The sequence below is a fragment of the Triticum aestivum genome, chromosome 2A (genome assembly GCF_018294505.1).
Source record: "Triticum aestivum cultivar Chinese Spring chromosome 2A, IWGSC CS RefSeq v2.1, whole genome shotgun sequence".
Classification (NCBI taxonomy): domain Eukaryota; kingdom Viridiplantae; phylum Streptophyta; class Magnoliopsida; order Poales; family Poaceae; genus Triticum; species Triticum aestivum.
In genome coordinates, this window is record NC_057797.1 from 547,580,102 (window position 1) to 547,595,257 (window position 15,156).

A 15,156-nucleotide genomic window follows, 5' to 3' on the forward strand; every position below is an offset into this window, starting at 1 on the left:
CTAATATAGTCCTTAAACACTATCAATAATATATATTGACAAGTGCGTGACTTGTATGTGAGACTATGCATTGTATGGTGTGTTCCAAATGGTCCCTGGTCAGTAGAAGGATGAGACCAAACTCGCACCCAACTAGACTGGCATACAACACAATAGATATCTTGATCTCACTCACCATGTAGCACTAGATTCTAGCCGAATAGCATGGACTCAGTGGGATTTGAGTTCAGCTCCTGGAAGTCCGAACCGGGCTCAGATAACTTGTCATGTCAGATAGGCCCAATGATGGGACCCAGCAAAAGGTCATCTATTAGTCTCAAGTATGACATGTGTTATGTGTCCAAGAACTAAGGTCGGTGCATGGACTCAGGACGATGACCGGCCTACTTAGGGTCAACCAAATGTTACTCCGTTACTGAGCAGTTATAAATTTTGGTTTTGCACTAGTCCAAACTCATGCCATGAGATATGGTGAACTAAGAAATGATTTTCCCTCTCCGACTTGGGGAGGTATAATATGGACGCCTCATGTGATCCTACTCGAATAAGCATGGCCATGTGACATGGATTAAGTGTTAATCCGGTTTCGGGTGTCGGCATCTCATGACGAAAAAGAAGTTGGGCTGCACAAGAATGATCGATTCACCTTGAGCCTGGCAACATATCATGAGGCAAAAGGAACACACGTTGTACTAGTTCACCAGATCGGGTTCATCGAACACTTGGAGTTTACATGTCTTGCTAGAAGCAGCTACCAACTAGCCGAGTTGGATGTGAATCTGACTCGTGGCCATGTCTATATGAACCTAAGGGGTTGTGTGCTTAAAGAAAGGAACCCATGAGGTCAGATCCAACTTTGCAGGTCGGATGTGATCTAACCTAAACTTGGGTCTTGGGATGAGTAGATCCTGGGTCGTGGAGTCCTAGTGGGACTCATGTGTTGACTATCCTAGTGAGACCAACACTGTCTTTGAATCTCATGTGGTAGTGTTTGATGTCGCTCTTTTCCTAAGATGGTCTCAGAACCTATATTAGAAGGCATTCGCAAGTATTTTTCATTCATAGTTTGTGTTTGGACATTGAGTGCTTTAACCTCTTATCTAACATTTGTTGGGCAGCCCTTTCTGAAATACACCAAAGACTTACTATTATTAATGATTTGTCCGGAAGCCTAAGAGTAAGACTGAAGAAGGTTTGACACCTCTGTTTCCCCTGAACATTTGCCTTGAAAAACAACAGGCTATCATCTGCAAACAACAAATGGTTAACAGGCGGCGCCGATGGAGCCACTTGGATTTTATTGAGCCGAGACAATTGATGTCTGGATTTGAGGAGGCCTGAGAGGCCCTCTGCTACTAACAAGAAAAGGTAGGGTGAAATTGGTCTCCCTGCCGAATACCTCTGGTGGGTTTGAACTCATCAAGCTTCTTGCCATTGAATAAAAATGAACAAGTGATGGAGTTAACCATACTCATTACTATAGAAGCCTAAATGTTAGAGAAACCATGCTTGAGCATTATTGCTTCCAAATATGGTCACTCAATTCTATCATATGCCTTTATCATGTCCAACTTAAACGCACAATGGCGGTGTTTCAGAGCTTTGTTCTGCTTCATAAAATGCAAACACTCATAGGCCACAATTATGTTATCTGTGATGAGACGCTCAGGAACAAAAGCGGACTGTTGCGATGAGATGGTCTCAGGAAGTACCACTTTCAACCGATTAGCAACAACTTTGGAAGCAATTTTATAGAGCGTGTTGCAAAGACTAATGGGGCGAAACTTGATCAATGAGGTGGGATTTCTTACCTTTGGTATAAGAACCAAATAAGTTTTGTTAATGCTCTAAGCACTCTCTTCCCCTTCCACAGTACGCAGGACTGCCTTCATCACCCCATCTCCACAAATACCCTAGTGCTTCTGGAAGAAGTGAGCTGGGAAGGCATTAGGACCCGGGGCCTTCGTAGAAAAAATTTGAAACAGTGCAATCTTTTCCTTCTTTTTTAGAGATGGACTACTCGAATGTTGGACAGGTGAAGCACTAATGGACCAGAGGGTATCCTCATGTCATGTTCCATTAGTGGGGATAGAACTAATGGACCGGAGGGTATCCCCATGCCCTGTATCTTTCGGGGATTGGATGGAGGAGAGATTTTAGGCAAGTGCACGAGCGATGTATTAGAAATGTATTAAAAATTATTCTGCATGTATTATATTCATCATGTATAAAAATGTTCTTCATGTTTTTCTAACGATGTTTATTGTGTATTGAAAAAATGTTAGTCAGTTGTTTAGAAAATGTTCATTGTGTATTCAAAATGTACCAAAAATCATTCCTAGTGTATTATAAAATATTCATCATGTTTTTCTAACGATGTTTATTGTGTATTCGAAAAATGTTAGTCGGTTGTTTAGAAAATATTCATTGTGTATTCAACATGTATCAAAAATTATTCCTAGTGTATTACAAAATATTCATCATGTATTAAAAATGTTCATCATGTTTTTCTAACTATGTTTATTGTGTATATAAAAATGTTAGTCAATTGTTTAGAAAATATTCATTGTGTATTAGAAATGTTCGTTAAACCATAAGGAATTTGGAAAATTTACATGAACAAGTTCTGTCTTATTGATATCATTTGCATCATTTCCAGAAGCGATATGAAAAAAAAAACACAAAATATGCTCTATGCGACTCGATGGGGTTCACGCCACTTTCAAAACTATTCCTTAAACTAAAGGAATGTAAAAAATTGGTCTAAAAGAAAAAGTTTCGCCTAATTCATATCTTTCCAATGGCATAAGAGCATCTCCAACATGCACACAAAAACTGCTCCGCGCGCTAAAATTCGGGTTTTTTGGGCGCCAAACAGAATTCCGACGAAAAAGCACAAAATAATTCATCCAACGAGCAGTTCACAACTTTCTACGTTATACAATTTCAGGCTAGTGCTGCCGTTCTAAACCAGCGTACAAAATAGTTATTCTACAATACGTGTGTGTGAACTCTTTTCAGAATTTTTTGAAGTGCGGAAAAAATATTTTTGATGATAAAAAAATAATAAAGGTCTCCCTTTTCGCTTGCTAGCGATCGGCGGAAGAAAAGCAGCCGCACATTTTTCCACAGACCATTCTCGCTTGTTTGGAGGCTGCATAAGGAGTCTTTTTTTTTTTGAGAACCACATAAGGAGTCAATTTTAGAATAAAAGGAGATACAACATGGTACCACCTTCAGATGATGGACAACAAAAAGCGGCCAATTCCATGCATGCACAGAAACCAAACTAATGAACCTAGTCGGATATCACACTCGTTCGCTGGGACCCATTTCTCTCCATGACAGCCGATCATCATACTGAACGCACCCACTTGGCCTGTAAACAGTTTTAGCTCTAAGAGCATATATGCTCCAAGAAATCATCGTCAGTCAAATATCTCCTGGGCTTCAATTTTGCTGTGTTGTCTGCAAGGTTCGGTCAAAGGTACACCATTAGCACAGAAAACCAAATACTGTGAGATTGAATATCTTCATCTTATTCTACTCCACAGGCCAATTTTTTAGATCCAGCACCCATTTATGAATATTCGAGGTAAGAAACCAAATAATGTCGACAGGTATGCGTGCACCCTCTGGTCCACACGATTCTGAACAAAAATGCAAAAAATACGGAATTGCAATGTCATGCAAACATTTTGAATCCTACAGAATTGAATTTGAAGAAATGCTTGTTTGATTGTATCATAGACTGGGGGATGAGGGTGGGGAGGTGGGGAGTATGATTCTTCCCAAGAAGTTTGAGTCAATGGTATTTTTTCTATCAAATGTAGTGCAGTGGAATGCTTAGGAAAAATCCTATGGTGTACAATCCTACAAATCAAAGAACCATCATTAGGAGAATTTCCCAAGGATTTCAACTGTCCAGAATTCCGACTAACATCCTTTGAAATTTGAATCAAAGAGGACTTGCTTGCACGAAAGCGCAAACATTGGAAGTCCAGAAGCATGAAAAAGATTCAAGAAAAAACTGTGTGAACTCACTGCTCATCCTTAGAAACTCGGTAGTACTTCTCGGCAAGCTGCCTCTGACCAATAAGCTGAACAAACCGCTCATCATGGGTGATTACAATCAGCTGGAAGTTCTCCTGGCCTTTTCTGCTTTCCATTATTCTATGGCACACACAAGAGACTCAGTTAATGGTAGAATAAGCTCCAAAATGATAATATAATTGCCATGCCTAAGGTTTACCTCAATAGGGCAGCAGCTAGGCTCTCCGCATTCGGCCCGTCAAGATTGGTGGTTGGCTCATCCAGAGCTAATATGCCACAATTCAGACAGAATGTCTCTGCCAGTGCCAGTCTGATTATGAGAGAAGCAAGAACCTGAACAGCAGTGGAGATAACTTTGAGATATGATTCTCCATGTTCAACAGATTCATAAGGTCATGCTACCACAGTTATTGGTTCAAACAAGACTGCAAAGAAGATGTTACTACAGCAACCGAAGTTTACCACGACAAAAGAAACAAAAAAAAAGTTCACCTTCTGACCAGCACTGCATCGTCCTCGCATTTCCAGCTCAGCACCACCATTTTGCATGACAACCTACAAGATGGTTCAAACAGGCAAATGTAACAGCACTCCAAGCAACTCGGTTAGTCAAACGTGTAGCTAATTTAACTTACACGATAGCTATATGGTCGAGTGCCTGCACCCTCAGAGTCAGAACTGATGCTTATGCAATCAATATCTTGGCCTCTGTATGTCTGCTGCCACAGTTCCTTTATTATTTTATTTATCTCCTCCATTTTCATGGTATGGAACCGCATAAGAGCCCTACAGAAATACAAGTGTGCCATCGTAAAGAAAGTTTAAGATGAAGCGCTGAAAGGCTAAAGAAGGATTTACTAGCAGAAGGGAGCATCCATATATTCTGGAAGGGGTCATTTTTGCCTCAACTTTCAGTGAAAGGTCAGATTTGCCGTTTTGCCGTGAAAGGGTACTCACTTATCCAAAGCAGTATAGTATCGGTCCAAGTCCTTATTTGCCATCTCAGTTGTCTGCGACCACATCAGTTTTCTTATCAAGTAAAAAGATCAGAAAGTTGGAGAAACTGAACCTGGAATATCATGCCACCTACCTTAAGTTGGAGAAGTTGGTTAAAATATCTCTTCTCAATATCCTTATATTGTGTCTGTTTAAGCTCAAGTTTGTGCTTTGAAATATTACTTTGGTAAACAGGAATTGTTCCTTCACACCTACTCCCTCCGTTCCAAATTACTTGCCGCGGGTATGTATGTATCTAGATGTATTTTAGTTCTAGATACATCCATTTCTGCGACGAGTAATTTGAAACGGAGGGAGTATTATACCGTAAGGATTGCCAAAAAAAATCAAATATCAAGGTGTCAGCCATATGTGATACAGTTTCACACTAAGAAATAGAGTAAAATGCATGGCGTGTCCTTGAACTTCCAAATTGTGTCACTTAGATGCTTGTACTATGAAATTGCTCGTTTTAGATATTTTGTGCATTACGCAAGTCAATTAGGTGTGAGGAGGAGGAGGAGGTTAGCCTTGATGGCAAGGCGGTACCCCAGAAGGACACCTTCGGTATTTGGGGTCAATGCTGCAGGAGGATGGGGGTATTGATGAAGATGTGAACCATCGAATCAAAGCTGGATGGATGAAGTGGCGCCAAGCTTCTGGCATTCTCTATGACAAGAGAGTGCCACAAAAGCTAAAAGGCAAGATCTACAGGACGGCGGTTCGACCCGCAATGTTGTATGGCGCTGAGTGTAGGCTGACTAAAAGGCGACATGTTCAACAGTTAGTGTGGCAGAGATGCGTATGTTGAGATGGATGTGTGGCCACACGAGGAAGGATCGAGTCCGGAATGATGATATACGAGATAGAGTTGGGGTAGCACCAAGTGGAGAGAAGCTTGTCCAACATCGTCTGAGATGGTTTGGGCATATTCAGCGCAGGCCTCCAGAAGCTTCAGTGCATAGCGGACGGCTAAAGCGTGCGGAGAATGTCAAGAGAGGGCGGGGTAGACCGAATTAGACATGGGAGGAGTCCGTTAAGAGAGACCTGAAGGATTGGAGTATCACCAAAGAGCTAGCTATGGACAGGGGTGCGTGGAAGCTTGCTATCCATGTGCCAGAGCCAGATCTTATGGGTTTCACCTCTAGCCTACCCCAACTTGTTTGGGACTAAAGGCTTTGTTGTTATTGTTGTTGTTGTTGCACGCAAGTCAATTAGGCCAGGACATCTGATGACTCATTAATTTACCATAAGGACTATCACATGCATTTTCATATTACCAGGACCTAGGTGACACACCTCTGAAAGTTGAAGATTGGACATGCATTTTTACTCTTCAGAAATGTATAATATATGTACTATCTGGTCAAATGTATGTTCATGAGTCCCTAAATAGGTATAAGAAAAGAATGGCATTTATTACATGCAACTTTGTCAATTATTTGGAACGAGAGAAACACAATACCTCTGAAAGAAGCCTCTCCTTCTCTTGAGCATGCCGCTTATGATCAGCTCCTATAGTGGATTTGCTGCCGATAGAAAGCACATTTTCTTCAAGTAACTCGATATCATGAGCAAGTCGATCCACTTCAGCCTTTGTTTTCCTGTAGTTCAGATTGTCATCGATGTTTCTTTTCAATTGATCTTGGCTCCGCAATAGCTGTTTGCTCTTGTCAAGCTCAACCGAGATGTCTTGCTTTCTTGCCTCACATTTCTGTAACTGAGACAGGGATAGGGTATGCCTTTCCTGCAGTTCATTAAGCTTCTCTACTTTCTTTGCATCCAGGTACCTGAGAGGGATTTTTTTAGTCAAAGTAAGTGGGAAAGGTGGGACAAATTGAAAGAGAAGGAGTGGAAAAAATATATACTCTTTGATGCGTGTGTTAAGGGTTCCAAGTGCATCTATTTCTTGCTGGAATCCCCTTTTTCTTTCAGCCAGCTGATCATACTCCTGATCAAGCCTTTCCTTCAAAGCTTTATGCTCTTGCAACAAGCTTTCTCTCTCTTTTGACAATGGAACAAGAGCCTCTTCTAAATGCTGCATCCATAAGAAATAAACATTTAGCATGAATTAGATCATCGTGCACAGGTGCAACAGTTACAGTGTCATTGATGCACAAAACTAGAGATATTTACCCAAAACCACCATAGTTGGGGCTAGGTAACAACTTGGTACAACATTTGAGCCAAGGTACGAGGAACCACCATATCTACGTCTAACGAATAACGAAGAGCACTGATTGTCTGGTAAGCTCACGAAAACAGCGAAACTGACATGTTGGGACCCACCTGCCAGGCTGACGTGGCAAAGACCAAGCACAAAAAAAGTGTTGACCAGGTGAGGTGGCAGATGATTTCTATGGCATTGCATCGAGCAGCTTGTGGGCGGCCGACCCATCTCTGCCCATGCGAGCCGAGAGCTCCATGGACATGGCAGCCGAGCCCCTGCTCAAGCTAGCCCAGGGCCGCCTCAGCCTGTTCCCCGCACGCCATGAACCCTCGAAGCCCACTGGCGCCCCCGCCGGCATGGACGGCCGAGCCGAGAGCTCCATGGCCACCATGGCCACGGCAGCCGAGCCCTGCTCGAGCTAGTCCATGTCAGGATCTCCTTGGGTCTGACAGCCCAGGGCCGCCTCACGCCTGGTGTCGGCGTGCTGGCCTGCCAGCAGGGCCAGCGAGGAGGCGCAGCTCCCACGCTGCCTCCTGGACACGGCGACGGCGGCGGGCGGCGCGACGGAGTTCGCTGGCGAGTCCGCCATGGATGACGACGGTCATCTTCTTCACGCCTGGCGTCGGTGCGTCCGAGCACGCATGCGTGCTCAAGGTGAGCCACTCGCCCCTTCCCCACTTGCCCGCGCCGCCGCGTATGCCAGCTTCGGCAAGGTGGTCACCGCCTTGGTAGGAGGACATGAAGAGCTGTGTGAGCTGGCGGACGGGATGGAGGCGTCCGGCCCGCCGTTCCTCTGGTCACTGCTCCGGCGTGCCCATGGCATGCGTGCCTTCCTCAGTGACCAGAGGATGAACGCACAAAAGGTGCTCGATGGAATGCTCCATAGAAAAAATGTTGTGAAGAAGATGACCGTCTAGTCATTGACAGGTGGGGCCTGCATCTCATTTGACACATCGGCCGGTCAAACTTATTTGTCTTCACCATGTCAGCCCGACAGGTGGGGCCAACTTGTTAGTTTTGTTGTTTTCACGAGTTTATCAGACAATCAGTGCTCATGCCCTGATTGAAATGTGGTATCAAGTTGGTACCCTAGCCCAACTGTGGTGGTTTTGGGTAAATATCTCGCAAAACTACAGTACATAGGAGTGCAACAACAAGAATAATGAGATCATGCCTTCAGGGTTAAAATCTAGACCATCTGTCACAAGTATAATTTGCATGCACCCAGTACTTCTCAAAGTTGGTAAGTGAGCTATAAACTGATCAAACTAGTGGGTGGCCCTTAATATTACCCAGTTCCATATGAAAAAACATTTGGAATTGAGTCCAGTATTAATGCTCCCCAATTCACAAGTCATCCAAACAACAGAAATAGAATTGTGGACAAATCCATTTCAACCTGAAATTGAATGGAAGACCCAATACCATTGACCTAATTCAGTCCCAACATCCAGACAGACCCAGAGACTTCACTCCGGTACAGTATTTCAGTAGAGAAACTATTAACCAGAGAAATGGAAGTTCAGTGAATGACGAATACCTTCTGATCTATGATCAGTTGCTCTTTTTCCTCGGCAAAAAGTACCAAATCTTCTTCAGCCTTTTTGAACTTCAGCAATACACTTGAGGCTCTTAGTTTTTCTTCCCTAAGAGCATGCCACCGCATCTGAGCATTTGACAGATCCTCGCTAAGTATTTTTTGCTGATCCCTGAGATCGTCCACTTCACTAATCAATGTGTCCCTGCCAGACAGATGTGTAAGCAGACCAGCATACTTGAGCCTCCAAGAGCAAGTCATAAAAGAAGTAAGAAGAATAAGCTAATTCAATTGTTTCATGGTTGACAGATTGAATATTTAACATTTGAACGCACTTCGCATATGTTTGATTGATCACCAAAGCCAACCCTGAGGTCATTCGAGCTTTTCCTGGGAGTATGGCATCGGTTACATACTTCAGCGCCGTAGCGCCTGGTATGAGCCTCGTGGAACCAATATTTCGTCAATGACCAATGTCTTGGCTCTGGCTTGCATAGTGTCAAACATACATGCCAAATTGCCAATGCTCTTTAGCCAACTCTAGTTCATTTTTCTCGCCAGCATTGACCAATAAATGGATATACATGGAAATGGAAAGGAGAACACAAAAAGGCAACGATACACTACATGGCAAGTTTGGTCGGATAATGTGGGGTGGTTGGGATGGATCATGGGTAATAATTTCAGTGTTCCTATTAATTTCCAAAGGTTACTAGAATTAAGTTGTCTGAAGAACTATTTTCTCAATTCCCAGGCAGAGGATCTTATAATTCTGGGGTAAATCGAAAACCATTACCTTGCCCTCTGCACAGAGTTCAGCTCCAACTGGATTTCCTCGACAGATTTAACACCTTGGCCACGAGAATCAAGCTTATACTCAAGATCTTTGACTTGTGGTTCTAACTCCTGTATTTCTTGCACATGCCTGTTGATAGTATCAACTGGATGTAACAAGACTTCGACTCCATCCCTGTCCATTTTAACTTGAGCAAGAGCACTCACAAGCTGCAACGTATCAATCATACAAGTCACAGCAGAGCAAAATAGAGAATACGTCATAAATTATGTTTATAAATAGATCCTACATTTACTGTTGGGTAACTAAAAGTGAATATCCATGATTTCTCAGGAGACAGCGGACCTGAACTGTGTTTGCAAAAGGTTCAAGTAAGTTTCTCAAATGATAATGCTCCTATCAACCAGACCATTATATCAATTACCCAAAGTAACACAAGTGGACTTGTACATCCGTATTACTCCCTCCGGTTCTTTTTACTCCGCGTATTAGATTTGTCTGAAGTCAAAGTCTTTGAAGTTTGACCATGTTTATACAAGAAACTATTAACATTCAAAATACAAAATCAATATCCTTAGATCCATCATAGAATATATTTTCATATTATATTCATTTGATACAGTAAATGTTGATAATTTTTTAATATAAATTTGGTCAAAGTTTATGAAGTTTGACTTCTGAGAAAATAATATGCAGAGTAAAAAGGATCGGAGGGAGTATAAACCAATTTACTACAACTTGACACTTGACGTAGAGAGAGGATAGCTAGAATTATGCCTCAGGAGTGGAGAATCTTTATTAGGACACATAGTAGAGCTAAGAAACACAGGTCATCTAAGGTATTATGTTTGACTGTCTCTATCTTTATTTTGCGTATGAGAATAAATAAATAAAGTGGTGTCGATAGTGATGACTAACGTCTTCGAATATCTGCGCCTTCTCACTTTCATCTGCCAAAAGTTGTTCCAAATCCTTCTCTGCTAAAGGTATGGTCTCTTTCCCCAGTTTCACATATTCATCATAAACCACATGGAGATTATCCAATTGATCGAAAAACTCTTCAGCATTTGATAATTCGATTGCCAGTACATTCAGGCGCTCTGCGGTACTTGTACCTGTAGTCCTTTGCTGAAAGATGCACCAGACAACAACATCAACAGAAAGAAATCATCCAGCACAAAGTAACTCTAAATCAAACGAAAAAGGTAGCTATGTTTACTAGATCATCCACCTTCTTTACAAAGAGGTCCTCTTCATCAGGTGTGAAAGCACGATCACAGCAAGGACACTTGTGCTGCTGGCGGGCCACTTTTTCAAAAGGTTCATACATTTGCCGCATTCCCTTTGCATAATTGTACGTACTGCAAATAGGAAGAAAGCTTTGAATCTGGGCATCGAAAGAAGATGTGGCTTAAAGAGATAGCTACAATTATGGATACCTACTTTGTTTGTTTATCTCTGTCGTCCATGGCATCTTTCAGAATCTTGGGGTAAGTGTTGATGTCAACAGATACCTTAGTAATGGGTTGAAGTTTCGAATTCAGATGGTTTCTTTTTGCTGCATGAAAGGTAACATTTATGGAATTCAGATGGTTACCCTTGATCCCTATGTAGTGCTAGTTGGAACAACTAGAAGGTCCATACTACACCATGAGACAAAATCAAGCATGCCCAATAGTCCAGTGTGGTGCATTGTCCAATACATTGATAATCAAAATGGATCTTTCACATACTTTGTTTACTTTCACTTTATTCTGGATAAGAATGTAACCGTAGGTCAGGGAAATTATGTCTAAGGAACAATTTCAACTGCATACACTCTACTTAGTTGGCAGTGAACCCGTCATTGTCCCAGCGTACCAACTCAAAATGATGGAATGATAATACATCTTAAAAGGAAAAGGCGAGATATAGTGTGCACCTCTCAGATTTTGATTTTCTAAATTTCATACATAGTGGAGCTTTTACATGTCAAAAAAAGCATCATCAACTTTTTATGAAATAAGCAAAGCATGCAGCGGTTGTATCCAAATTTACCGTCCAAATCTTTTTGGAGCTTTGACAAGTGGCTTCTAGCAGCAGAAATTTTCATTTGTGCCAATTTCAACTGCTGTTCCGCTTCCAGAGATTTTGAGCTCAAATCATTGTATTCCGCGTCTACAAACCTGAGCCAAGCAGAGTTTCGTGGTACCATTAACAAACAGTAGCAAAAAATACAAAGTTCCACATGTGGTATAATCTGTAAGGCAGCATGAAAGCATGACAAATTACTAGATTGCTAGTTGGGTGTGCCGAGTCAAATGCAACATTTTTGTGTTCCCCGTATCAGGATGGAGTCTTGAAAGAATGGGATGCGGAGGCCTAGACGCCACATTAACAGACTAGGCCCTTGAAATACACATCCATGTGAATGTTTACAGCAAACCTGTATGCTTAAACTGGATACATACACATGCGTACATGATTGATTAAACTGTACCTGATTAGAGATACTACTACTGTTTTCACTAACCACCAATGGCTTGAACAGAAAAGATCAATTGCATCGAAGAAAGTCAATATATTACATCTTTACATAAGTAAATTCATTTTGATCATACGGGCCGAAATAGGACATGTCATGTACTAGGAAATCACTGAGAAAGACGAGTAAGCATATCAATAAGGCACTGTGACACGAACCCAAAAGCTTGAGTAATCTCCTTCTTGACATCCTTCTCATAAGGAAGCCTCCCCTTAAGAACACTTCTAAATTTGTCCTTGTGTTCATCATATCTGCATTTTATAATCATGTTATTTCAATCTTCGTAATGGAAGAATTGGTATTGGAATATAACCAACTGTAGAACCATAATACAGATAGAAATTAAAAGGGGAAAGGAAAGAAGTACATCTTTTTAAGTTTCTTCTTGCACTTTTCCAATTCATCCTTCTTCAGTTCTAATTTTACTCTGTCATCAGCATCAGTAGTTATGTTATCTTTCTCCCGGTGAAGTGCTTTTATCTTGTGGTCCAAGGCATATATCTCTGGGCGCTTCTGACTTATAATCAAATCGTAGTCTCTTTCTCCCAAGGCAATTGTCCTCTTCTCGACCTCAATTTGCTATTCAAATCACAATGGGACAACTTACTTATTTAGAATTAAGAGTGTTAAACTTAGAGAGAGAACAAATTAACCTTGCAGACCAGCCAAGTACAGCTATACATCGATAGATATATCCAATGGACAACGATAGTTAGGTCAACTAAATACCAAATGCCGATCTCTTTCATCAATACGGGCCAGATTATGCTTTGAAAGCTCCATCTCTGCAGCATCTCGTTCAGTCTCTTTATCTTTCATACGCCTTAAAACACCTATCTGGAAAGTGTTTAATATATCATATCAAAAAATGGTATCTGATATATCAGTTACAGAATATCATATGCGTGCAAGTCCTCCATTACTAACCTTAGATTCTTTCTTAGATTGTATCTGGCCATCAACTTCAGAGTAGCGAGCATTTACTTTGAGATAACGTCCCCAAAGAAACTCTAACTGTGTCTCATTAGATTTCTGCTTAAGAAAAGGAACTTGATTACTAAGGGACATACTTGATAAGAATGCACGTTTTCAGCATTGACTAATTCCTAATTTATTGCCTTGGGTGTGTGTGTGCGTTTGTGGTGGGTGAGTGCGGTTGTACCGGGCACTGTTGGTCTATGCTTTATATATAAGGCGGGGCGAAAGCCTTTTTCGGTATAAAGTATGCTAAAGCAAGCAACCTTGCATGAGCATATCAGACGGTCATGGAACTGCTGAAACGCCAAACAAAAATAGGCAGCGAAATGACTCCCTAGAAAATGTTTGGTACTATTAAAAAAATCAGAAAGTTCTAATGGAAGTGTTTACTTTTGCGACTAAATTCCAAAAAATATGAAGAATAGGCATTATAACCTTCTTTTCCTGCAAATCGTCCTCGAGATTCGATAGTCTTGCTTTAGTCCTGTATGTAAGGTTCGCAGCAATATCATTAGTAAAAGGAGCATCAGGAATTGGCCCGAGATTATATTTATTGAATATCTTTCTGATGGCTGAGTCTCGTTCGTGCTTGACCGACACGTGAGCCTGAAAACAACATATTTCTATTTAACCTCGTACCACAGTGCCCACTATTATTAAAGAAATGGTCAAGCCATTCAGAAAAGAAAAGGATTGCAGCATTACATCAGCTTCTGCCTGGAGCTTCCCTATTTGACGTGTTGAATCATTGATGGTCTCAGATAGCAGAGAGATTTTTGTATATTCATCATTCATCTCTCGTTCAAGTTTACCGATTTTCGTATACAGTATCGTAATTTTTTCTTCAAATGTTGTTTGCCACTCCCTCAGTTCCTCATCGGTATCTAAATGAAGCAAGGTAAACTGTCGCTATGCTGTGAAGGAGCCATTAGAATTACTGGCATGATGAGGAATTGCTGACCTTCATTTTCCTCAGAAAGGGCAGCATACTGTTGCTGCTGAAGTGTTAAATATGTACTTCTAGCTGTTGCCTTGGTGCTAATTTGCTCCTGAAGTCTCCTCAAGTCCATGATACTTGTTTCGGTACGACGGATTTTGTTTTCGACAGCCTGGATGTTTGTTTTCAGGTCCTCCATTTGAGTTTTTAAGGCATCTGACTTCTCTTGATCTTGCGCAATACTGTCCCGAAGCTGTGAAAGTAAGGGAACTAAACTAGCATTAAAAGCAGCATACCCTTTAAAAAATTAAACTAAACTGCAGCGGAAGTGTAGAACAGATAGATCTTCAGTGCACAGTTCAGTGTGGCTGCACATGAATACTGACATGAGCTGGGAAATGCAGTAATTAGAAAATGAGCTGGGAAGTATGACAACGAAAGAGTAAAGGCAACAGAAATGAAGTAGTCTACTAGGGTAATGTGAATTGTGAAGTGTTGTAATGAATCGCTGTCACCTTATGACAGGGATGTTATTTGTATATCACATATATATCCCCCATGGCAGTAAGCCAGTAACACAACAAAAATTAGAATTCTACAATCATGAAGATACAAATTACCATGTATGATACGCATGCTTGTGCGTATTCTAGAAAAAGATAAAAATTACCCTGTATACTTGATCTTTAAGAGTTTGAAGGTTCTCCAGCTTTAACCTAAAAGTCTTGATTTCTTGTGCTTGGTCCTTCTGAAGTTTCTTTATGACTTCGAGAGCTTTGGTATAGCTGTACATTAGATTTGGAAATTAAGGTAGTGAGAAGCTAGTTTTGACATCAGCCCCACACTCCCACAGAAACATTAACCTCCATAAAGGTGGAGACTACACCATCTTAAACATATTGCAACAATCAAATAAGATGGCCTTCACCGGAGCTTCCAAATTACTGAGTAAATAGTAATGCATTCATGTACCGGGTAGCAGAAAAGATGTCGTCAAACTTTTTCTTAAGTGTTGACGGGTCCTGTAACGGCCAATTGGATTCGTCTTGGTGCACAAATATAACATTATCCAATATAGCCTTCGAAACACCCATTAAGGCTGGAATCTCCCTATCCATATCAGCACATTTGTAGCTGAGACAAACCTTCTGAGCTCAACAAGAAA

General features: G+C 41.3%; 1 protein-coding gene and 2 long non-coding RNA genes across 3 annotated transcripts; 1 reads left to right on the forward strand and 2 right to left on the reverse strand.

Annotated features, from left to right (window-relative positions):
- The first annotated feature begins 1,426 nt into the window (after positions 1 to 1,426).
- On the forward strand, positions 1,427 to 2,257 carry LOC123185535 (uncharacterized). Its single transcript, XR_006493424.1, has 2 exons — positions 1,427 to 1,797; positions 1,881 to 2,257. It is a non-coding gene; the product is annotated as an uncharacterized lncRNA (long non-coding RNA).
- A 764-nt stretch (positions 2,258 to 3,021) lies between these two features.
- LOC123191741 (DNA repair protein RAD50) lies at positions 3,022 to 7,610 on the reverse strand. The gene is made up of 10 exons (XM_044604365.1): positions 7,560 to 7,610; positions 7,339 to 7,494; positions 6,918 to 7,087; positions 6,515 to 6,839; positions 5,011 to 5,063; positions 4,689 to 4,839; positions 4,546 to 4,608; positions 4,253 to 4,386; positions 4,045 to 4,173; positions 3,022 to 3,468 (listed from the first exon to the last, which is right to left on the reverse strand). Exons 1-10 carry the CDS (start codon positions 7,608 to 7,610, stop codon positions 3,429 to 3,431), a joined length of 1,272 nt encoding a protein of 423 aa, XP_044460300.1. The 3' UTR covers positions 3,022 to 3,428.
- Positions 7,611 to 14,669: 7,059 nt separating this feature from the next.
- On the reverse strand, positions 14,670 to 15,156 carry LOC123189367 (uncharacterized). The gene is made up of 2 exons (XR_006495711.1): positions 14,964 to 15,156; positions 14,670 to 14,776 (listed from the first exon to the last, which is right to left on the reverse strand). It is a non-coding gene; the product is annotated as an uncharacterized lncRNA (long non-coding RNA).